The sequence below is a fragment of the Rhinoderma darwinii genome, chromosome 1, assembly GCF_050947455.1.
Source record: "Rhinoderma darwinii isolate aRhiDar2 chromosome 1, aRhiDar2.hap1, whole genome shotgun sequence".
Lineage (NCBI taxonomy): Eukaryota > Metazoa > Chordata > Amphibia > Anura > Rhinodermatidae > Rhinoderma > Rhinoderma darwinii.
The window spans coordinates 465446182-465472580 of record NC_134687.1 but is presented as its reverse complement, the minus strand read 5'-3'; the positions used below and the strand labels follow the sequence as shown (position 1 = coordinate 465472580).

General features: G+C 43.9%; 1 protein-coding gene across 1 annotated transcript in view; it reads left to right on the top strand.

Annotated features, from left to right (window-relative positions):
- ADGRD1 (adhesion G protein-coupled receptor D1) overlaps positions 1–26399 on the top strand; it is a 717614-nt gene that overhangs the window by 129307 nt on the left and 561908 nt on the right. The window contains exon 13 of the mRNA XM_075854444.1: positions 18733–18878. Within this exon, the coding sequence (XP_075710559.1) occupies positions 18733–18878 (146 nt within the window). The remainder of the gene's footprint in view (positions 1–18732; positions 18879–26399) is intronic.

The following is a 26399-nucleotide window of genomic DNA, read 5'->3' as shown; positions in this document are numbered from 1 at the left end:
TGGAATTTTATTGTAGTATGTACTGTATTCAGCACATGACCATTGAGGAGTACGGCACAGATGTTGAGCTCTAGCCGATTATACTTGATGTAACTCACCAACATGTTTCCAACACAGAAAGGTAAATGTTTCAGTGAGAGTGGTAGAGGGCTTGATAAATGTGGAGACAAGCCTGAATGCCATTGTAACATACATCTTTGAGATTGTGTGCGTTTTAAGGTTTCTAAGCTTAAAGGGTTTTTCCAGTCCTAAGAAATTGATGGCCTATTCTCAGGATAGGCCATCAATATCTCTCTCGTTCGGGATCCAACTTCCAGCTCCCCCGCCGATCAGCTGTTTTGATGGGGCCGCAGCGCTCGTAAGATCGGACGAGCACTGCTTCCCCTTAATTTCTTTTCATGCTCACACTGTGAGTCACCGACACACTTGTAGTAGCAGTTCACAGTATTACAGTTTTCTATCATTCACTTCACTGGGAGAAGGATGTAATAATGTGAACCGCCAATACAAGTCTGCCGGCGATTCACAGTGTGAGCAGTAAAGGAAATGAAGGGGAAGCAGTGCTCATACGATCGACGTGGCCCCTTCAAAATTGCTGATTGGCAAAGGTGCTGAGACTCTGACCCCGACCGATGAGATATTAATGGCCTATCCGGAGGATAGGTCATCAATTTCTTAGGACTGGAAGCCCATTTAATTTCAAGAATTTACACCAGGCTGCAGTATAATTAGAAAAAATAAGGTTATTTTCATGGCATGCCTATGTATCACTCAGATTAGATCTTATGCCAAAACATTGCATTACAAACCACTGTGGAAGTGGGCAAACTAAAAATGTATCTTTTACTGAAATGTTGTTGCAAGAGACATACAAGAATATTTTTTTCTTGCAAGGATTTTTATTTTGTAGCATGTTTGGTCAGGTATTTGTATCCTTTACAAATGATTTTTGCTATATAATAAAGATTATATAAATCCATATCTAGTATATAACAACCACTCTATTATGTAAAACTCATCACAACTTTCAGTGTTCACTGTCTGCAACTTAAAACAACTATTCCTGGATTTTCTGCTGTGAATAGAATGTGTAAATTAATTTCACTAAGCTCTGTGTGTGAGCGTTACCGATGCTGCTAACATCTATTCTGGAAAAGTTTTAAGAGAGATGTGTTGCTTGGATCATCTGGGACTTCTGGATGCAAAAGCTTTACCTGGGCCCAACACCTAATTGCTAATTACTTCCAAAAATGTCATCACACTATATACCTACAGTGCCGTGAAAAGTTATTTGCCTCCTTCCTAATTTCTTATTTTTTCTCCATATTTGTCACACTTTATTCCTTCAGAAGCCTAAGTAAACGAAAATACAGTTTAAATTATAATTTATTTTATTAACCCCTTCCCGCTGCAGCCATTTATCGGATTTCTCGGACTTCAGTTTTTTCTTCCCCACCTTCCAAAATCCATAACTTTTTTATATTTTTGTTTATATTGCTGCACGGGCTTATTTTTTGTAGGACGAGTTGTAGATTTTCCCTGCACTATTTATTGTACCATATAATGTAGTGGGAAACTAAAAAAAAGTTTCTTTGTGGGGTGGAATGGGAAAAAAACAGGGATTACTCCATATTTTTGGGGGGTTTCGTTTTTACGACGTTAATCGTTTGGTCAAAACAGCATGTTAACTTTATTCTGCGGGTCAATACGATTACAGCGATACCAAATTGATATCATTTTCTATGATTTACTGGTTTTACAAGGAAGAACTATTTGTTAAAAATAAAATTTGTGTTTTGTCGCCATAATCTGAGATCCATAACTTTTTTTTAGTCGATTTAGTAATATGATGGCTTCGTTTTTGCAGGGCGAGCTGTAGTTTCTATTGGTACCATTTTGGGGTACATGAGACTTTTTGATCACTTTTTATTCCATTTTATGTGGGAGTTGAAGTGACTCAAAATAAGCATTCACCTTGCGGGTTAAATAATGTTATATTGCAATAGTTCAGACTTTTACAAACGTGGCGATACCAGTTATGATAATTTTTAACAATTTTTTTTTTCATTGCGCTTGGGGGTAAATTGGAAAAGGATTTTTTTTTAAACTTTTAATATCTTTGTTATATATTTAAAAAAAACTTTAACTGTATTTAATTTTTTTTTTACTAGTCTCCCTTGGGACCTTGAACCAGCGATCGTTTTATCGCTTGCCTGATAGACTGCAGTACTAATATATTGCAGTATGTCCTTATACCGACAGTCTCCTATGAAGCCCTCCCAAAGGCAGGGCTTCATAGAAGTACAAAGAAGGCAGAAATATTGTTATTCCTAATGTACACACATATGGCACATGCCTTCATTAGCCCACCAGGCTGCCATGCCAACCATCGGCACCCCGCAATCGCGTTTCTGGGGGGCAATGCAACATCACAGGGGGCTGCACCCTGTTTCTAACCGATTAGATGCCACGGTCGCTTTTGATCGTGGCATCTAAGGGCTTATACGAGTGGGATTCCATTAGTTACACACAGCCAAGATGCTCGTTCCATGGAGCGGACACAGCCTGTGAGCCCCTCTTTATACTCCTCCACCTGACCTCCACCGTATAAATATGGCGGATGTGGTAAAGGGGTTACATAGTTAGTACGGTTGAAAAAAGACACATGTCCATCAAGTTCAACCAAGGGATGGGAAAAGGGAAGGTAAAAGGAAAAAGTTATTTACCTTCTATATCACTCATATGAAAAGGTAAGTTTCTCCTCCAAACTTAATATGTGGCTATGCTATCATTGGCAATAACTGAAGCCAAACACTTCCAAAACATAAAATGTGTCATTTCCATTACTCGCGAGGCATACTGTCCCTCTCTTAGCAGAGATTACTTACATTGAGCCCCATTGAAGGGGTTTTGCGCATACACTTAATATTTAAGGTCCTGCCACAGCATCTCAGTGGGGTTTAAAGCATAACAAACTTTTCAGGGGACTTTTCAGAATAAGCTGTCATATGTGTGTACATTAGGAATAACCAAATTTCTGGCCATTATATGGCTTGTATTCTGAAATTTTCCCCTCTGCAGATTCTATCTCTAATGATCAGTTGTCTCTGAGCTAGGAGGGTGAGCCGAACGGCTATCATGTCTTCAATACACTGCATACATAGAGAAAGGCGAGCCAGGTTCTCCTCTTCTATGTATCACATATACATAGAAGCTGCAGCAGCATGGAGGACATTGTACAGCAGTAATGAGCAGTGTAGCTGATAATCCAGCACTTGGGAGACATAGAAATCTTACCTGCAGCTGCAGCACATCTGTCTTTCTCACTCTGCTACTACTCCCCCTCTCACCTCCATAGACTTGTATAAGCAGTGTGTCTGACTCACTCTCTCTGCCCCCTCCTCCTGCTTCCCCTCCCCTCTCCATAGACTTGTATAGACAGGCAGTGTAGTGGCACCCCCCCCCCGCTCTGTAATCAGGGTTGGACTTTGCTTGACAACAGGGGCTGACAGCAGATTACAGGATGGGAGACACCTAGTGGCAGTAACTTTGCACAGAATTTGCAACTACATTTTAACTAAGTAAATTACAAAGTTTATTTATATCAGCTATAATATTAGATTAGCATAATCTATTTAAAAAATGATAGTCCATTTAAGTCAGGACTACGTCAAAGCCTTAATTTAGTTTCTTTTGAGACATTCAGAGGTTAACTTAGCCTTACCCTTATGCTTTAAAAATTGTCTTTCTGCATATCAAATTTAGTTTTTATAAAATTTTTGCTTTTAATGGGACAAATGTGCAAAACCAAAATGAATGATTAAACTTGATATACAATATAAATATGAAAGAGATTTTTTTTGTATTTTGAGGTTTCATCTAACATAATTACATCTTTGTACAATCATACACCAAGACATCTATCTGAACCTAATACTCTATAAAGGAGTAACCTTTAAAGATTCCCCTTCTCTACTTCTTTTTAACATATCTATTGAGCTGTTGGAAAGATATCTGATATTCACAATGTTGATAGAGATCATTGAAGTTAGATAGGTAAAATCAAGGTTGAATCTTTTTCTATCTCTGGCAGACACTGCATAAATATTGCCACATACCCTATAAACAACAGTATATACAACAAAGCACAATAGGGTATGCATATAAGGCAAAAAAGAAAAAAAACTATAGAATCACTATGTATATCACAAAAGTATAAATGCTATTTACAGTAAATACACCTCATAAATGATAAAAACAGTTAAAAAAGCATAGACATGCTCTACAAAATCTTGGGGGGGGGGGGGGGGGGGTGAGTTGCCACCCTGACAAGTGGCCAACAAACAAATATCCCCACACTTCCACCAATTCCCCTAAACATGCATTTCTATTGTATAAGCATGAGTCTGTAAAAAATATTGCATCAAACCATTTGCTGGAAGCAGCATAATCCCGTGATAATCAGAGAGGGGATGAGGGGACATTGCCATTGCCTCTTTTGGCACTATATACAAGGGGGCTGTATGGCCCTACACACAAGGGGGGGGGGCTGTGTGGCACTATACACAAGGGGGAGCTGTGTGGCACTATACACAAGGGGGAGCTGTGTGGCACTATACACAAGGGGGAGGTGTGTGGCACTATACATATGGGGGAGCAGTGTGGCACTTATTTACAAGGGGCTGTGTGGCACTACTAAGGGGGGGGGCTGTGTGGCACTACCTACTAGGGGAGCTGTATGGCACTATTTACAAGGGGGAGGGTTGTGGCTCTATCTACAGGGGACTGTGTGTGGCACAATTTACAGGGGTCTGTGTGGCACTATCTACTAATGGGGACTGTGCGGCACTATCTACTAAGGGGGGCTGTGTGGCACTATATACAAGGAAGGGGGCTGTGTAGCACTATATACAGTGGGAGCTGTATAGCGTTATATACAGGGGGGGCTTTATGGCGATATCTACAGGGGGGCTGTATGGCACTATCAACAAGGGGGAGGTGGAGGGCGCTAGCTACAAGTGGGGTGTGACACTGTCTATGGGCGAGGCTGTATAGCACTGTCTACAGAGAGGCTGTATGGCACATTCTACAGGAGGCTCTATCTACAGTGAAGGAAATAAGAATTTGATCCCTTGCTGATTTTGTAAGTTTGCCCACTGCCAAAGACATGAACAGTCTAGAAATTTTAGGCTAGGTTAATTTTACCAGTGAGAGATAGATTATATAGAGAAAAAAAAACAGAAAATCACATCCTTATCTGACCATTCAATATGTGGTATATTGTCAACTTGGAGAATATGACAAATTTACTAATTTGGATCTGAACACGACAATATTGGGACTTGTTTCTTATGCATTCCAGAGTGAAAAACTTCTCTACAGGTATATACCATCTGACTTATTAGAGATTTTAGCAACTTAGCAGACACTGTTTTGAACTCCCAGTTTATTTCTCTAAGTATCTATTTTTCAATGCAAACCCAGCGATAATTGTTAATTTTCCCCATAAATAACATGGCTATAAACCTATTTGACCTAGTGTCAGGGGTTCCAGTCTCGTTTAATCATTTAGAGCAGAGACTTCGGTTAGGCTAGGTTTACATCACATTAAGGCATTGCCTACGAAGGGTTATTTGCAACTTCCATCTGACAAATGCCACAGACGTATGCAGCAGTATGCGTATACAGCTCCATATGTCTGCCATTGAGGCAGAGGCAAAACATTATGTGAACCTAACCTTACTGTTCTCTCATAATTTCACATACACTATATTCAGTTAGTCACATATATATATATATATATATATATATATATATATATATATATATATATATATATATATATATTTATATATATATATGTATATACATGTTAACCAATTTTTTTTATTGCAATCCATGTACAAATGAAGAAAACAAAACAAAACGATTTCAAATTGGTTTTAATCAAAAATGCTTTACCCCCTGGCCTAGGCAAAACGCCGACAAACAAACCACAGAACGAGATTAGTCACATTTTTATTCCCTGTAGTTTGATAAGAACCTAACTATTTTCTCTAACCTTTTCTCTACTCCTTGAATGACAGCACAGTATGTGAGATAGAAAAAGGACCTTAATACTACTCTATCTATTGAAGAAATTCAGGCCAGGATTTTAAAGGGTTCAGTACTGACTATGAAGGTGCTGTTATCAGAACGATGGAGGAAAGTTCCCTTTTGAATTATACGCAGAGCATATTGTGCATTTAACCTCCCTCTTCAAAATCATACTTCTCAATCTAATTGGAAGTGTCCTAAATGTAGACTACTAAGTTCTCAGTTATTTGACTGTTAGTGTCAATGCCCTGCAATAGTCGTGAGTGGTGGTAATTCTTTTGAATGAAAATATAGGTGTAAGATTTCCTATCCATGAGTGGTTTCTGTTATTTCATTATTCTACTTATTATGACCCTTTAATTTCTCATGTAATATTTTTGGCAGCAAAGAGGTTCATTATGTCACAATGGATTATAAATGGAGCTCCACCAAAGAATATTCTGCTCATTGCATTAACCCCTTCCCGCCGCAGCCCTTTTTCAGATTTTAATTTTCGTTTTTTCCTCCCCACCTTCCAAAAGCCATAACATCTTTATTTTTCCGTCGATATAGTACTGAGGGCTTGATTTTTGCGAGATGAGTTGTAGTTTTTCGTAGCACCATTTATTTTGCCATATAATGTACTAGGAAACGGGAAAATAATTATTTGTGGGATAGAAAATGAAAAAAACAGAGATTCATCCATGTTTTTTTGCGCACCCTTTTTACGTAATTCACTGTGCAATTAAAACAACATGTTAACTTTATTCTGTGGGTCAATACCATTATGGCAATACCAAATATTTATAGTTTTTTTTATATTTTACTACTTTTACAAGTAAAAACCTAAGTGTAAAAAATAAAATTTATTTTGTGTCGCCAAATTCCGAGAGCCATAACTTTTTTATTTTTCCGCCGATTAAGTGGTATGAGGGCTTATTTTTTGTGGGATAAGCTGTAGTTTTTAATAATACAATTTTGGTGTACATGCGACAGTTTGATCAATTTTTAGTTCATTTTTTGTGGGAGATTAGGTGACCAAAAAATAGAGATTCTGGGGTTTACAATTTTTGGATTTTACGGCATTCACCGTGCGGGTTAAATAATGATATATTGTAATAGTTCAGACTTTTACGAATACGGTGATACCAATTATGTTTATTTATTTATATTTTTATTATGCTCTAGGGGGAAAATGGAAAAAGGGGATTTTTTTGAACTTTTAATATATATATATATATTTTTTTTTCACACAAAAAAACAACTTTATTTAACTCATTTTTACTTTTTTTATTAGTCCCCCTAGGGGACTTCAACCAGCGATCGTCAGATCGCTTGCACGATATACTGCAATACTAATGTATTGCAGTATATCGTGATTCTGATAGGCACCTATTAATCCCTGCCGGAGGCAAGGCTTAACAGGTGTACAAAGATGGCGGACCTGGGGGCCTTCATTAAGCCCCCAGGCAGCCATAGCAACCATCGCCCCCCTGCGATTGCGTTGCTGGGGGCGCAATGAGCTGTTAGAGGGAGTCGCCCCCTCTTTCTGACGATTTAAATGCTGCGGTCGGTATTAACTGCAGCATTTAACGAGTTAAACGAGCGGGATCGCGCTCGAGCACGATGCCGCTCGTTTCTCTGAAGTGTTGGCTGTAACAAACAGCCGACACCAGCATCGTATGGAGCGGGTTCACTCCGTGAGTCCGCTCCATACTTCCCCTACCGGACTTTGGCGTATGGATACGTCAAATGTCGGGAAGGGGTTAAATATGCTGATGATACAGGGAAACTCAGGGGAGGAAGGTTTCCAAGAATGATTTTTCCTTTTTTGTTGATAAACGGAGGTTATCTTTTTACCATATTGTTTAATAGAATGCTCGTTGCCGGTAATTGCCCAGAAAACAGGGCAGCGATCAGCAGATGAATGAGCAAATGCTTGTTTACCTGCTGATCGTATAGTTTTAAAAAACTAAAATATTATCGTTGTCCGCAGCACATCTACCTGTGTAAACCTGTGCAGGTTGCCGACATGATAATAATGTATGGGGAAGAGCAATCGGAGTAACGACCGCTCGTCCCCATACATAGCTCCTTGTGACTGGAGCAAACAAGCGCCAATCAACGAGCTGTCTCATTGATCAGCGCTCGTTGCACCGGCCAAAATTGACCGGTGTAAGAGCACATTGAGACGTGGCAGAATTGCTCTTGAATTCTGTTGCGGACAGTCCGCAGTGGAATTCTGCAGCAGCCGTTTTTTACATTTGTTTCTATACATTTTTAGGAAACTTAGTTCATGCGGAAAATAGCTGTGCAGAATTTAGGCTGCGCTGCAGAATTTCCCCTCCGCAGCATGCACATTATGTTGTGTCGAAAAAACGGAATTTCGCTGCGGATTTCAGCCTTTGCAAAGCAAAAACTGAAATCTGTGGCAAGTCCGCTGTGATATCTGCAACGTCTGGATTACCTGTCAAATATGCAACTGTTGGGGCAGATTCGTAGCGTAATTGGCCCGAATCTGCACCAACATTTGTAGCGGAAAAATTCTGCCACATCTTAACATGGCCTGAAAGGACCTTAAAGAGGCTCTGTCACCAGATTATAAATGCCCTATCTCCTACATAATCTGATTGGCGCTGTAATGTAGATAACCGCAGTGGTTTTTATTTTGAAAAACGATCATTTTTGAGCAAGTTATGAGCTAGTTTAGATTTATGCTAATGAGTTTCCCAATGGACAACTGGGCGTGTTTTTACTTTTTACCAACTGGGTGTTGTACAGAGAAGTGTATGAGGCTGACCAATCAGTGACCAATCAGTGTCCTGCACTTCTCATTTTTCCAGCCCAGCATGATCCACAGCACAGTGTGATTGTGCAGTGAAAGAAGTAAACACGCCCAGTTGCTAAAAACACAATACACGCCCAGTTGGAAATAGGAGAAAACACGCCCAGTTGTCCATTAGAAAGCCTCATTTGCATAAATATAAAATTGCTCATAACTTAGCCAAAAATGATTGTTTTTTTAAAAAAAAACAACAACCGTTACTGTTATTTACATTGCAGCGCCGATCACATGCAATAGGTGAAATGGATTTAATAATCTGGTGACAGAGCCTCTTTAACTCTGGATTTCAAGAGAGAAATTTACAAATATGGAGATAGATAGTTGTTGTTTGTTTATGAACATTGAAACGTAAATGTACCATAACTACTAAATATATATATTAAAGGTAACGTATCAACAGAAAATGACATATTATTTCAATACTTTTTTTTATGTAAACATAGTTGTTGCTAACTTTGTTTTTCATAATTTTCCACCTAGAGAAATCTTAATACATTATTATTATTATTCACACTAGCCATTAGAGAAGTCACAATAGGCTGACACATTCCTGTTTTCTGCAGCTCACTTGTCAGCTTTTCTGTGTAGACTGGGAGATGGTCAGCAAAGGGAGGAGAATTTAATTACAGCTCTACGTGCTGGAGGCCTAGATAAGGCAGGATAGTAAAGGGGTTTTTACACTAGGCGATTATCGGGCAGACAAGCGTTCATATAACACTCGTTGGCGATAATTGTCCTGTGTAACAGGGCAGCAATCAGTAGATGAACGAGCTCATGCATCTGCTGATCGTATAATTTAAAAAAAGTTAAATATTATCGTTGTCGGCAGCACATCTCCCTGTGTAAACAGGGAGACACGCTGCCGACATGATGATAATGTATGGAGAGGGATTGGAGTTTTAACACTCATAATCCGTTTTTGCCATCCTGTCACTTCTTGTGCCAACATTAAAGGATGTAAAGGTATCCATACATGCGTACTACAAAATCCTTCTTCCAACCTTGACCACAGTGACCATAAGTTACTGGCAACAACAAAGTAACTACAAAAAACAAAGTGTAACATGAAATGACTTTCTAACAGTAGTTGGAAATAGAAACATTGTCAATCCTCGTTCTGTGCTCCTCTCTGGAATACTGGAATGTAAGATTTCTACGTTCTGCAATGTTCTGGCTTTCTGCAGAATATCATTTTTTGACAGTTTCCTATTCACAAGGCAGGCTGTTGTCCAATATATATTTGTATATCCATTTTTCAACTGTGACAATGAATTGATTAAGTATTTTCTTCTGATAGATTGCAACCCTATACTTTTATTTATCAAGTGATGTTTGTCTCTGTAGTTCATGAAGAAAGCATTTTCTGAAGTCCCATTATAATATATAATCCAGCACCATGCAAAACAGATCTAACCTATTCATATCATTCTTCAATGCAGGAACACTAACTTTACAGCATGGGGAATCCATAATTTGTTTTTCAGACACTTCAATTACTTGCTTATCATTATTTCATTTTCCGAGGCCTGCATAACATTCTCATTCGTGTTCCCTAGTGTGTGTGTGTTTATATGCATGCTTAGTGACAAATATATATGACAGAGCAGCGGCTTTGCTTGTTTGCATTTTATTCCCTGTTGATGAGATTGCAGATCTGAGAGTTCATGCTCTACTGCCTTTAGTGGGCATATGACAGATCCAGAGACCAAAAATGGAATCATTGTATGATCCGGCCCTGAGCTACAAGAAGCAATTCATCATCCATCTTATCAAAGGAAATACAGTGCCATACAAAATGTAATAGCGACGGGACAACACTAGTTTGAAACTATTTTATTTGTGCACTGTTACAAGCTGAAACATTGGTCTGTGCTAAGCACCTGCTGGCAAGCAGCTTTCAAAGGCTGGGTTCATATAGGGGCAAGTGATATGTGAAACAAACAGCAAAAAAGCAGCAGGACTGGGCATTAGGACATTAGTACAGGCCCTGACCCATGCATTTATTCATGTTGTGCTTTTAACACATGATCTGATTTGCTGTACATTCACACTTTTTATCCAGATATCCTTTGCCCTCCTGTCAACTACGGTGCTTTACCTTACCTGATTTAGGCTAAAATCATACCATGTTTGTGGATTACTGTCGGTTTATATGCTGGGGAAAATCTGTATATGTCGAAGTGCCCATAGATTTTTGTGTGTGAAAAGGGTATCCTTTTAAGTTTGGTGGTTATATGTCGGTCCCAGCACGCATAACTGAATTTAAAAGTGTAGTCTATTATTATTATTATTATTATTATTATTATTATTATTATTAAGTGCAACTATTACAAAAAAAAACAAAAACTGTATTTGTTTTTTCAGTGCCAGTGTATGACAGACGTAGGCAAATGTGGTGTGAAATTATGCCGGATCCATTTTCAATCATATATCGGCAAACTTTAGTGGACCTCATTGACTCTAATAAGTTCTGGTGGGGTTGCGGTCTTTTTGATGGCAAGAAAAGCACTATAGCCTGCATACTTTAAGGGCGGGTTCACACGTGGCGGAATTTCACTTAAATTCCGCTGCGGACACTCCGCAGCGTTAATCCGCAGCGGAGCCGTTTGTCCATTGACTTACACTTTAATTTAGCAGTGTTCGTTTAGACGAGGCGTAAAATTCCGCTGCGGAGCATAGGCTGCGGAGCGGAATTTGGTGTCTGCAGCATGCTCTGTCTGTTGCGGAGCAGTGGCGGACTCATGGCGGAATTTCTCCATTGACTTCAATGGAGAGTCAAAATTCCGCAATGAAGTCCGCAGATATTATGTGTGCTGCGGAGCGTATTGGTTTTACTACCATGACATTTCTTCATTCTGGCTGGACCTATGTATTTCTAGGTCTACAGCCAGACTGAGGAAGTCAATGGGGCTCCCGTAATGACGGGAGCGTTGCTAGGAGACGTCTGTAAATAGTCACTGTCCAGGGTGCTGAAAGAGTTAAGCGATCGGCAGTAACTGTTTCTGCACCCGGGACAGTGACTACCGATCCCAATATACATGTATCTGTAAAAAAACATATAAGTTCATACTTACCGAGAACTCCCTGCGTCTGTCTCCAGTCCGGCCTCCCAGGATGACGTTTCAGTGTAAGTGACGGCTGCAGCCAATCAGAGGCCAAGCACAGGCTGCAGCGGTCACATGGACTGGCGCGTCATCCAGGGAGGTCGGGCTGGATGCCGAAAGAGGGACGCGTCACCAAGACAACGGCCGGTAAGTATGAAAATCGTTTACTTTCACTAGGGAAAGGGCTGTCCCTTCTCTCTATCCTGCACTGATAGGGAGAAGGGAAGCACTTTTCCCGCAGTCCGCAGCAGCTAGTCCGCATCAATGTACTGCACATTTTGTGCAGATCCGCAGCATCCGGACAGTTGCGGAGGAAATCCGCCACGTGTGGTCATGCCCTAATACCTGATGGAAAGCCAATAACTATGACTGCTGCACCACTATCAACCTTGTTAGCCCATAGAGGACCATCTTTAACTCCTTAATGACCACCCACCGTCTTTTGACGGCAGGCGGTGCAGGTCTTTTGTCTACAGCAACGTCTTTTGGCGTCACTGTAGAAGAGGCTGATGCGCACTCCTGTGAGCGCTCTTCCTCTAAGCAGGAGATTGAACTAACAGAAAACTGTAATGGCCGGCAGGAGGTGAAGGGAAAGTGAGCCCTAATCTACCCACCGCCCTGTCCCTGCCTACTTGCAACGACCCGCCCTAGGCGACGAGGTACAACTGGGCGGCGGTCCCTACGCTGTCTAAGTGCACGGGGAAAACAAACAGGGAACACGCAAGGGAAGGGGCAGTAGCCACGGAACGCCACGAGGAAACGGAGCGGAGAACGAACAGTCAGGACCAGGATGAAGTGAGTACACCCAGGCGGGCACGGAGACAGAAGCAAGCCAGGGGCAAAGCAAAGCAGGTCAAGAGAACTGCAGCAAGGCAGAAGCACGGCAGGAGCAGGCTGGAGCAAGCAGCAGTGGGGCCAGGAATCCAAAAGAATTACAAGCACTGTGGAAGAGAACAGGGCAGGTAATAAAGGACAGAGGGCGGAGCTAACTCCGACAGACCAGGCCGCGATAGGCTCTCCCACTCCTGAGCCTGCCACCCTGGTTGGTGGGAGATGGTGTCAGTCGAACAGGTCTGGCCTCAGGTGTGGATTGATTAATCCCAGGAGTATACCTAGACGTAGTACCTGGCAGATCCCTAACAGTACTCCCCCTTTTATGAGGGGCCACCGGACCCTTACTAAGAGGACCCGGTTTAGTGGGGAAGAGAAGGTGGAACCTCCTGATCAATACCCCAGCGTGAACATCACGGGCAGGTACCCAAGTCCTCTCCTCCGGCCCGTATCCTCTCCAATGGACCAGGTACTGGAGGGAGCCCTGGACCATCCTACTGTCCATAATCTTGGCCACCTCGAATTCCACCCCCTCAGGGGTGAGAACGGGAACAGGAGGTATCCTCGAGGGGGACCAGGACGGGGAGCAGCGTTTAAGGAGGGAGGCATGGAAGACGTCATGTATGCGAAAGGATGGGGGGAGCTCCAGACGGAAGGATACAGGGTTGAGGACTTCAATGATTTTATAAGGTCCAATAAATCGGGGAGCAAACTTCCTGGACGGGACCTTAAGGCGCAAGTTCCTGGACGACAACCAGACCAAATCCCCGACGACAAACCGGGGGTTAGCAGAACGTCTACTATCCGCCTGAATCTTTTGTGCGCTCTGGGACGCCTCTAGGTTCCTCTGAACCTGGGCCCAGACAGTGCACAGTTCCCGATGAACATCCTCTGCCTCAGGATTATTGGAACAACCAGGGGAGACGGAGGAGAACCTTGGGTTAAACCCGAAATTACAGAAAAACGGGGAGACCCCTGACGAGTTACTGACCCGGTTATTCAGGGAAAATTCAGCAAGGGGAAGGAATGAGACCCAATCGAATTGACAGTCGGAGATGAAACACCTTAAATATTGTTCCAGGGATTGGTTAGTCCTTTCCGTTTGGCCATTAGTTTCGGGATGAAAGGCGGAGGAGAAGGACAGATCAATCTCCAACTTTTTACAAAAAGCTCTCCAAAATAAGGAAACAAATTGCACCCCTCTGTCAGAAATGATATTGACTGGGGCCCCATGGAGACGCAGGATGTGTTTCACAAACAAAGAAGCTAACGTCTTGGCGTTAGGTAGCTTCTTAAGGGGCACAAAGTGGCACATCTTGCTGAAGCGGTCGACTACCACCCACACCACCGACTTGCCCTGAGATGGAGGCAAATCCGTGATAAAATCCATGGAGATATGGGTCCAAGGTCTCTGGGGAATGGGCAAGGAACGTAGTAGGCCCGCAGGTCGGGACCTAGGGGTTTTGGACCTAGCGCAAACCTCACAAGCGGCGACGTAAGCCCTAACGTCTTTAGGCAACCCAGGCCACCAATAGTTTCTGGTAATGAGGTGTTTGGTGCCCAAGATGCCAGGATGACCAGATAGAGCGGAGTCATGGTTTTCCCTGAGTACCCTCAGCCGGTATTGCAGGGGAACAAACAGTTTGTCCACAGGGACGTTCCCGGGAGCTGCACCCTGATCCGCCGCGATATCAGAAGCTAAATCAGAATCCGTGGCAGAGACGATTATACCAGGGGGTAAAATACAAGCAGGATCCTTCTCGGAAGGAGGATTGGCCATGAAACTACGTGACAAAGCATCAGCCTTAATATTCTTGGACCCAGCCCTATAGGTAACCAAGAAATTAAATCTGGTAAAGAATAGTGCCCACCGAGCTTGTCTAGGATTAAGCCTCCGGGCCGATTCTAGGAAAACCAGATTCTTGTGATCCGTAAGGACCGTTACCTGGTGTCTGGCCCCCTCCAGGAAGTGCCGCCACTCCTCAAAAGCCCATTTAATGGCTAGAAGTTTGCGGTTGCCAATATCATAGTTACTCTCCGTGGGCGAAAACTTCCTAGAGAAGTAAGCACAGGGGCGGAGATGGGTGAGGGAGCTGGTACCCTGGGACAAGACGGCCCCCACTCCCACCTCGGAAGCGTCAACCTCCACAATAAATGGCTCCTCTTGGTTGGGCTGAATCAGCACGGGGGCCGAGATAAAGCACTTCTTGAGGGTCTCAAAGGCCTGGACGGCCTCAGGGGGCCAATGGAGGACATCAGCACCCTTGCGGGTAAGGTCCGTAAGAGGCTTAGCGACGACCGAGAAGTTGGCAATAAATCTCCTGTAATAGTTGGCGAACCCTAAAAAACACTGTAACGCCTTAAGGGAGGCAGGTTGGACCCATTCCGCCACAGCCTGAACCTTGGCAGGGTCCATGCGGAATTCATGAGGAGTAAGGATTTGCCCTAAAAATGGTATCTCCTGTACCCCAAAGACACATTTTTCAGTCTTAGGAAACAGATTATTCTCCCGAAGGACCTGGAGCACCTTCCTGACATGCTCCACGTGGGAGGACCAGTCCTTGGAAAACACCAGTATGTCATCAAGGTACACAACAAGAAAATTACCCAGGTACTCTCTCAGGATTTCATTAATAAAATTCTGGAAGACAGCAGGGGCATTACACAACCCAAAGGGCATGACCAGGTATTCTAAATGACCCTCGGGTGTGTTGAACGCAGTTTTCCACTCATCCCCCTCTTTGATGCGGATAAGGTTATATGCCCCCCATAGATCGAACTTAGAAAACCATTGGGCTCCCTGAACCTGATTAAAAAGATCCGGAATCAAAGGAAGTGGGTACTGGTTCCTTACGGTGACCTTATTCAGGTTACGATAATCAATGCACGACCTAAGACCACCATCCTTCTTCCCCACGAAGAAGAAGCCAGCACCTACAGGAGAAGTCGAGGGGCGAATGAAACCCTTGGCCAGGCATTCTTGGATATACACCCTCATGGCTTCACGTTCAGGACATGAAAGATTAAATATCCTACCCTTAGGAAGCTTGGCACCAGGCACCAAATCGATGGCGCAATCGTAATCTCTATGGGGGGGCAACACCTCGGAGGCCTCCTTAGAAAACACATCGGCGAAGTCCTGAACAAACTCAGGAAGCGTGTTTACCTCCTCCCGGGGAGAAATAGAGTTAACAGAAAGACATGACATAAGACATTCATTACCCCATTTGGTGAGATCCCCAGTATTCCAATCAAACGTGGGATTATGCAACTGCAACCAGGGAAGGCCTAAAACCAGACCAGACGATAATCCCTGCATCACCAGTACAGAGCACTGCTCCAAATGCATGGAGCCAACAAGGAGTTCAAAAACAGGAGTATGCTGAGTAAAATAACCATTAGCAAGGGGAATTGAGTCGATTCCTACTACAGGGATAGGATAAGGTAAATCAATACAAGGCATCTTTAGAGACATAGCAAAATCCGCAGACATGATATTAGCAGATGACCCTGAATCCACGAAAGCACTGCCCGTGGCAGCCCGGCCAGCAAACGAGACCTGAAAGGGAAGCAAAATTTTATTGCGTTTCACATTAACGGGAAATACCTGTGCGCCCAAGTGACCTCCCCGATGATCACTTAGGCGCGGAAGTTTTCCGGCTTCTTATTCTTGCGCCTGGGACAGGTGTTCAGTAGATGCTTGTCGTCCCCACAGTAGAAGCAGAGACCATTCATTCTGCGAAACTCCCTACGTTGTCGAGGGGACATGGAGGCCCCGAGTTGCATAGGTACCTCCGAGTCCTCCGTGGAGGGGCGAGGAGACGGGACCTCGGGGGGGATCGCAGAAAAGTCAGAGGGGAGCACACTGAAGCGTTCTAGCTGACGTTCCCTGAGACGTCGGTCAAGTCGTACTGCTAGGGCCATAACCTGGTCAAGGGAGTCAGACGAGGGGTAGCTAACCAGCAGATCCTTCAGGGCGTCAGATAATCCTAACCTAAACTGGCACCTTAGGGCCGGATCGTTCCACTGAGAAGCTACGCACCACTTCCTAAAATCAGAACAGTATTCCTCAACCGGTCTCCTACCCTGACGTAAGGTCACCAGCTGACTCTCGGCTAAGGCAGTCCTGTCAGTCTCGTCGTAAATGAGTCCGAGGGCAGAGAAAAAACGATCAACAGAGGAAAGTTCAGGGGCGTCAGGAGCCAAGGAGAAGGCCCACTCTTGGGGCCCTTCCTGGAGTCGGGATATGATGATACCCACCCGCTGGTTCTCGGAACCTGAGGAGTGGGGCTTTAGGCGGAAATACAGTCTGCAACTCTCCCGGAAGGAGAGAAACGTCTTACGGTCCCCTGAGAACCGGTCAGGTAACTTGAGGTCGGGTTCTAGAGGTGAGGTGAGGGGTACTACTAAAGCAGCGTCACCCTGATTGACCCTTTGGGCCAGGGCCTGGACCTGTAGGGAGAGGCCCTGCATCTGCTGGGCCAGGGTCTCAAGGGGGTCCATGATAGCGTCAGCGTAGGAGAAATGGTAGACTAGGTAAGGGCTTGTAATTATGTAATGGCCGGCAGGAGGTGAAGGGAAAGTGAGCCCTAATCTACCCACCGCCCTGTCCCTGCCTACTTGCAACGACCCGCCCTAGGCGACGAGGTACAACTGGGCGGCGGTCCCTACGCTGTCTAAGTGCACGGGGAAAACAAACAGGGAACACGCAAGGGAAGGGGCAGTAGCCACGGAACGCCACGAGGAAACGGAGCGGAGAACGAACAGTCAGGACCAGGATGAAGTGAGTACACCCAGGCGGGCACGGAGACAGAAGCAAGCCAGGGGCAAAGCAAAGCAGGTCAAGAGAACTGCAGCAAGGCAGAAGCACGGCAGGAGCAGGCTGGAGCAAGCAGCAGTGGGGCCAGGAATCCAAAAGAATTACAAGCACTGTGGAAGAGAACAGGGCAGGTAATAAAGGACAGAGGGCGGAGCTAACTCCGACAGACCAGGCCGCGATAGGCTCTCCCACTCCTGAGCCTGCCACCCTGGTTGGTGGGAGATGGTGTCAGTCGAACAGGTCTGGCCTCAGGTGTGGATTGATTAATCCCAGGAGTATACCTAGACGTAGTACCTGGCAGATCCCTAACAAAAACATTCTGACCCGAGCTGACCCCATTCTGACCCCAGCCCCAAGAGTATGCTAATACATTTTAAGTAAAAAAGAAAGTTGTAAATAAAGTTATCCCTTAATGCAATTAAAAATGTAACAAAAAATAAATGAATAAAAAAAGTCCCAAAAAAAGTAATTATTTTGCATAAAATAAATTTTATTGCCCATACAATACATAAAAACAAAAAACCTACACATATTAGGTATCTACTCGACCGTTATAACCTGACAAACTAATTTAACAGGTTAAAAAACAGTGGCACAAATCGCTTTTTCCTATAATTACGCCATAAAAATAAATTCCATAACTTACACAGTGATTTTTTTTCGAACCCCAAACTGCGTAAAAAAAATGAAATCTTCCATATCAAACAAGACCTCATACAGCCATCTCTATGAAAAAATAAAACAGTTATGCTTGCTGAAAGACAGAGAGGCAAAAACGGAAAAATTTAGCTGGTCATTAAGGCCTTTTTAGGCCCAGTCATTAAGGGCTTAAATGACTTTCAGGGCAAAAATATATATGAATATGTTAAAATGCCCAATGTGTAAACAAGTGATAATTCGTTATTGGTACATCAGTAATGCAAAAGAATAAGAAAGTGCATTCATCTTGTATACAGTTGTTTTTGTTCGTTTGTGTAGAAAATAATATAACCACAAATTCAGCCCCTCTCTTTTCACTTTCCGGGACCTAGAATAACGTTTTTGTTTTTTTCTTTAAGAATCTCAGGGGCAAATCAGTTCAAGGATCATATGATCTCTGCAGCAAGTTACCTCATCTCTCTGAAGGTAGAGCCACCTCCATATCTCTGTCCAAACCTGTCTGGGTCACCTCTCATAACAATTCAGCTAACACACATCCTGGTAAGTAATGAATTCATTCTAAAATGTAAAAAAGTTGTAATATGATGGCTAAAATTTGATGCTGGGAGTTGAAGTTTCACAACAACTGGAGAGCCACGGGTTGGTGACCGCTGTTGTAACATATAGTAAATGACCATAGCTGTATGTAAGCAGGGGTTAAATTGTAGGAATTTCTCATTAAGGATTTAATACGATTTTGGGAAGGACTGTGAAATAACATTTTATTTATGTTGGGAGAGGTTCAGGCTTGAAATTTCAGTTTCGCACAATCCAACATCTAAACTTCTACCCTGGTTATAGAAATTCCAGATTTCTTTGTTTGAGAAACTGTTTATGATTTATTATCATTCGTAATGTAATCCCTGCGCTCTAGAAAAAGCCAATAATCTCTTCATTCACTCTTCACTAACTAAATTTAGAACTCATTACAAAGGGGAAAAACAGATAAACATGAATATATTTTCCAATTGAAGAACAGTTATCCTTGAAGGTGCTCAAATTGTTGTGGTCTCAACATGATACTGTATACAAGTCACATCGATACATTCTTAGTCACATTTACCAGTTTTTTTACTTTCTTCAGTGTTGGCTTCTTAGCTACAATTTAGCTCTGCTCCACAATGCTGAGTGTAGTTTGCTTGAGTTATAAATCCACTTCTTGCCTTGCCTTCTGTCTCTCCCCTTTCCCTCATAGATTGTAAGCCCTTGTGCGCAGGGTCCTCGATTCTGAGCCAATCTGTTACTCTTGGAAACTCATGTCATCTATTGTATTTGCTTGTTTCTATTACGTGTTGTTAAGTCATGTATTTAATCCCCTCTGTATTTCACACGTGCAGCACCCTGTTTCACTGTTGCACCTCTGCCCAACATCTCAAACACACCAAACAGTTAACCATTGCATAGAATATTGATTTCTATTATAGCATAGATATATATTTTAGTAATAAGTATTATCCGGTAACTAAACCCTTATTTAAAAATGGAAGATTATCACATATCTCCCACACATAAACTGAGGCTTTTGAGCCTAAAAGCCCTACAGCACGGGCTGATATTCGGGTGAACGAGCGCTTATAAGAATGTTCGTTCTCGATCATCGGTTCGTATAAACATGGCAGCGATCAGAGCGAGCAAACGCTAATTTGTCGGCAGATCGGATCTTTTATGCTGCCATAAAAATGATCGTTTATTGGCAGCACATCTCTCGGTGTAAAAAGGAGACGTGCTGGCGACAATATGGAAACTGTATGGGGATGAGTGTTCATATTAACGTTTGTTCGTCCCCATACATCCACCATCATTGCTCCATGTAAATGGAGTAAACAATCAGTGATCATCATGTCTTCTATAGCGAACACCTTGGAGATATTAGACATAAGAGAGAAATTCCAGTGGCACACCATGTAAATTCATGCCACAATGGTGACCCCAAGAGCATCTCATTCATTGGTATCGAGAAAATACATGAGTATGAGGTAGGGTGATCTCAACAAACGCATCCTGCAGAAAGAATGCATGTGGATGTAAAGACTTGAGGACCCTATTCCCTTTAGGCATAAATGAACACAACAGCTTTACATGCTTTATTTGAAATATAAATCAGGGCGCTATCGAGTTATGGTATATCATACATACTAGACCAGTATGGGTACTCAAATACCTTAAAGAAATGGTGCAAGACTACACATTCTCTACACCCCAGACCAATATGGGGTCTAAACCTGGCACAATCGAACTAGGAGTATATTTAGGCAATATTGCCATCTGAATACTCCCATATGTAGGGACATCACAGTAGCGAAGTACTATATATGACATCCATATATGAGGTTATAGTCAAGTCTTTCTAGTTGTCATACAGGGACCTGTTTGATATAAATAAGGACGGAGTAGATAGAATTACCACATATAATGAACATGATGAAATCCAATGGAGGAGAATGGAAATCACCTCTATAGCTAGCACTCGGTAAACGCTATATGACAAGTACAAAGAGGATTTAAGCGATCCTCTATATAGATACCTAGCCATTATTGTAAAAATCTACTCTGAGCCCCTCTACTGATTGGCTGCATGCTCAAGAGATATCCCATCTGTAGGAGGTCCTAAGGATTTATAAGCTCGTCGTATCTAAGCGCATGGGGCCACTGCTTTACACTGTATACCTGCATCAAAAAATAAGGACACAACCTAACTCTCCCTGATGAACCCTGAATGCAGGGTGAAACATGTAGGAGAGACTGTGACTTATAGATAAATAATATGTGCAGGGACTCACTAGGGTTAGCTAGCGGCACTGGAATACTCTTTTGAGAGTGAGACTGTTTTTTTAGGCTGCATTAAAGAGACAGGAGGTAGGACTGGATGCATTTAATTAGGAGCATGCATTATTCATCTACAATGGTGCACTGAGGCTATATTGACACAACAGTGAAAAAAAACGGCCATTAAATATGGATCAATTATCAGTTTTTCATTGACGTTTTGCAGTGTTTCTCCAAATTTTCATCCATTTCCTGGCCGTCTGACCATTTTTAATGGCCGTTTGTCATCCATTTGCCATCTGTTTTTCACCGTTAAAAAACTGATGAATTTCATTCAGCAGGGTCGTTTTTTACCCCAACCACCTGAAAACACCACAGTGCCCATGTAGATAGTGCCACAATGCACCTGTTGATAGTGCCACAGCGCACACTGTAGATAGTGCCCACTTAGATAGTGCCACAGTGCACAATGTAGATAGTGCCCACATATAAAGTGCCAGTGCCCACTCTATGATGCTCTGGCCAGGGCCGGCTTTTAAAAGTCCCTAACGTCACTGTCCATATTATATGGACAGTGACATCAGGGGCTCCCCCTAAACCTTGTGAGGGCCAGAATAAGTTTTTACAGCCGCCACATGGTTGGCTTTCTGAAAAACGTCCATCAAAACTGATCCATTGACTTCTATGGGGGACGTTGGGATGTGAACATTTTTTTTACGCCCAGTTTTCACGGGCCATTAGAAACCTGTTGTGTAATTATAGCCTTAGAGTATCAGTTCACACAAAACTGTCACCTTCACCTAACCAACCCATACCTTTGGGAAATTTTAAATTTAGCATAACTCCATTTGTCTGGGACAAAACTAATGAATTATTTTTGATAAAATTAAGTTACGACTTTGTTTTTTTAATGTATACTAAATAAAAATATATCTTATTATTAATGGATACCCTTTCCCAGTCATATCTGTTTAACCACAAGGTTGTTGAAAGCAAGTCTGTATTGACAAAGAACCAATGGAAATTTCACGTATCTGATAGCCTGACAATCTGAAGAAAAGAGTGATTTATTAATTATTTTTAAACACTTAATAACAACAATAAATGCAACAATAAAGCAAAAGATGTCAATCCAAAACCGAGAGTAGTGTTATAACAAAAAAAGTAAAATAACTGGATACTGTAATGGTGGGGGGGGGGTAGGGAAACGGACAAGTGAGCCCTAATCTACCCGCCACTCTGTCCCTGCCTACTTGCAACGACCCGCCCTAGACGACGGGGTACAACTGGGCGGCGGTCCCTGCGCTCAGTAAGTGCATGACAAACACGACAAACAAACAAGGGAACACAAGCAAGGGAAATGGGCAGTTGCTCGCGGAAACACCGTGAGCAACAGAGTAGTGAACGAGCCGAGTCAAGCCAGGAGAGTGCGAGGTACAAAGCGAAAAGCAGAAGAGTAGTCGGTAAGCCGGGGTCTGTATGGAGCAGGATCAAAAAGTAGCAGTAGCTGTAGCTGGGCCAGGAAACCTCAGGGAAAGAATTCACAAGCACAGATGGACAGGAAGAGCAGGCTTAAATAGACCGAGGGCGGGAGCTAGCTGAGTCTGGCCAGGTTGCGATAGGCTCTCCCACTCCTAAGCCTGCCAGCCTGAGTGGAGGAAGCTGGTGTCTGTCTCAGGGATGTACACTCAGGTGTTGACTGATTAATTCTGGGAGTTAACCCTGAAGCAGTGCCTGGCAGATCCTTTACAGTACCCCCCCTTTTATGAGGGGCCACCGGACCCTTTCTAAGTGGACCTGGCTTACTGGGGAAACGCAGGTGGAACCTCCTGACCAATACCCCAGCGTGAACATCCCGGGCGGGTACCCAAGTCCTCTCCTCGGGCCCGTATCCTCTCCAATGGACCAGGTACTGGAGGGAGCCTTGGACCATCTTGCTGTCCACGATCCTGGCCACCTCAAATTCCACCCCCTCAGGGGTGAGGACGGGAACAGGAGGTTTCCTCGAGGGGGCCAAGGACGGGGAGCAGCGTTTCAGGAGGGAGGCATGAAACACGTTGTGTATACGAAAAGACGGGGGTAACTCCAGCCGGAAAGAGACAGGACTGAGGACCTCAATGACCTTATACGGCCCAATAAACCGGGGAGCAAACTTTTTGGACGGAACCTTGAGACGCAAGTTCCTGGATGACAACCACACCAGATCCCCGACCACAAACAGGGGGTTAGCAGAACGTCTTCTATCGGCCTGAGCCTTCTGTATGCTCTGGGACGCCTCTAGGTTCTTCTGAACCTGGGCCCAGACTGTGCACAGATCCCGATGAACGACCTCCACCTCGGGATTGTTGGAACAACCAGGTGAAACGGAGGAGAACCGTGGATTAAACCCAAAATTACAGAAAAAGGGAGAGACCCCTGACGAGTTACTGACCCGGTTATTAAGGGAAAATTCGGCGAGGGGAATGAAAGAAACCCAATCAAATTGACAGTCAGCGACAAAACATCTTAAGTATTGTTCTAGAGACTGATTAGTCCTCTCCGTTTGGCCATTGGTTTCAGGATGGAAGGCAGAGGAGAAGGACAGATCAATCCCCAACTTATTACAGAAGGCTCTCCAAAACAATGAAACAAATTGTACCCCTCTGTCAGAAACAATATTGACGGGGACCCCATGGAGACGCAGGATGTGTTTGATAAACAAGGTAGCCAACGTCTTGGCGTTGGGTAGTTTCTTGAGGGGCACAAAGTGGCACATTTTACTGAAGCGGTCTACCACCACCCACACCACCGACTTGCCTTGGGATGGAGGCAAATCGGTGATAAAATCCATGGAGATATGTGTCCAAGGTCTCTGGGGAATGGGCAACGAACGCAGTAAGCCCGCTGGTCGGGACCTGGGAGTCTTGGACCTGGCACAAACCTCACAGGCGGCGACGTAGGCCTTAACGTCTTTAGGCAAACCAGGCCACCAATAATTTCTGGTAATGAGGTGTTTGGTACCCAGGATGCCTGGATGGCCAGATAGTGCGGAGTCGTGATTTTCCCTAAGTACCCTTAGCCGGAATTGCAGGGGAACAAACAGCTTGTTCTCAGGAAGGTTCCCAGGAGCTGAACCTTGATCAGCAGCAATTTCAGAGACTAAATCGGACTCGATAGAGGAAATGACTATACCTGGAGGCAAAATACAAACAGGATCTTCCTCCGAAGGAGGGCTGGCCATGAAGCTACGCGACAGTGCATCCGCCTTAATATTTTTAGACCCGGCCCTATAGGTAACCAAAAAATTGAATCTGGTAAAAAACAACGCCCATCGAGCTTGTCTCGGGTTTAGCCTCCGGGCAGATTCTAGGAAAACCAGATTCTTGTGGTCGGTAAGGACCGTTACCTGGTGCCTAGCCCCCTCCAGGAAGTGGCGCCACTCTTCAAATGCCCATTTAATGGCTAAAAGTTCGCGGTTGCCAATATCATAGTTACACTCCGTGGGCGAAAACTTCCTAGAAAAGTAAGCACAGGGGCAGAGATGGGTGAGGGAGCTGGTACCCTGGGACAAGACGGCCCCCACTCCCACCTCGGACGCGTCAACCTCCACAATAAATGGCTCCCTTTGGTTGGGCTGAACCAGCACGGGGGCCGAGATAAAGCACTTCTTGAGGGTCTCAAAAGCCTGGACGGCCTCAGGGGGCCAATGGAGGACATCAGCACCCTTGCGAGTGAGGTCCGTAAGAGGCTTAGCGACGACCGAGAAGTTAGCAATAAATCTCCTGTAATAGTTAGCGAACCCCAAAAAACACTGTAGCGCTTTCAGGGAGGCAGGTTGGACCCATTCAGCCACAGCCTGAACCTTGGCAGGGTCCATGCGGAATTCATGAGGAGTGAGGATTTGACCTAAAAATGGTATCTCCTGTACCCCAAATACACATTTTTCGATTTTGGCAAACAGTTTGTTTTCTCGAAGGACCTGGAGCACTTTCCTGACATGCTCTATGTGGGAGGACCAGTCCCTGGAAAACACCAATATGTCATCAAGGTACACTACAAGAAATATCCCCAGGTAATTTCTCAAAATCTCATTTATGAAGTTCTGGAAGACCGCAGGGGCATTGCACAACCCAAAGGGCATGACGAGGTATTCGAAATGGCCTTCGGGCGTGTTAAACGCAGTCTTCCACTCATCCCCCTCTTTGATGCGAATAAGGTTATACGCCCCCCGTAGATCCAATTTAGAGAACCATTGGGCCCCCTGAACCTGATTAAAGAGATCAGGAATCAAAGGAAGGGGATACTGGTTCCTTACCGTGACCTTATTCAGGCCACGGTAGTCAATGCATGGCCTAAGACCCCCATCCTTCTTCCCTACGAAGAAGAAGCCAGCACCTACCGGAGAAGAAGAGGGACGAATGTAACCCTTGGCCAGGGATTCCTGGATATACTCCCTCATGGCTTCACGTTCGGGACAAGAAAGGTTAAATATCCTACCCTTAGGAAGCTTAGCTCCTGGTACCAATTCGATAGCGCAATCGTATTCTCTATGAGGCGGTAATACTTCGGAGGCCTCTTTAGAGAAAACATCAGCGAAGTCCTGAACAAACTCGGGTAGCGTATTCACCTCCTTAGGGGGAGAAATAGAATTAACAGAAAAACATGACGTACAACATTCATTACCCCATTTGGTTAGCTCCCCAGTATTCCAGTCAAACGTAGGATTATGCAACTGCAACCAGGGAAGACCTAGAACCAAATCGTACGATAATCCCTGCATCAATAGTACAGAGCATTGCTCCAAATGCATGGAGCCAACAAGGAGTTCAAAAACAGGGGTATGCTGTGTAAAATAACCATTAGCAAGAGGAGTGGAGTCGATACCCACTACCGGAACAGGTTTAGGCAAATCAATCAGAGGCATAGCGAGAGACATAGCAAATTCCACAGACATGATATTAGTAGAGGACCCTGAATCCACGAAGGCACTGCCGGTAGCAGACCTACCACCAAACGAGACCTGAAAGGGAAGCAATATCTTAGTACGTTTCATATTTACGGGAAATACCTGTGCGCCCAAGTGACCTCCCCGATGATCACTTAGACGCGGGAGCTCTCTGGCAGCATTCTTACGCTTGGGACAGTTGTTTACTTGATGCTTGACATCCCCACAGTAGAAGCAGAGACCATTCTTCCTGCGGAATTCTCTACGTTGTTGAGGGGACACGGAGGCCCCGAGTTGCATAGGTATTTCTGAGTCTTTAGGGGAGAAACGAAGCAA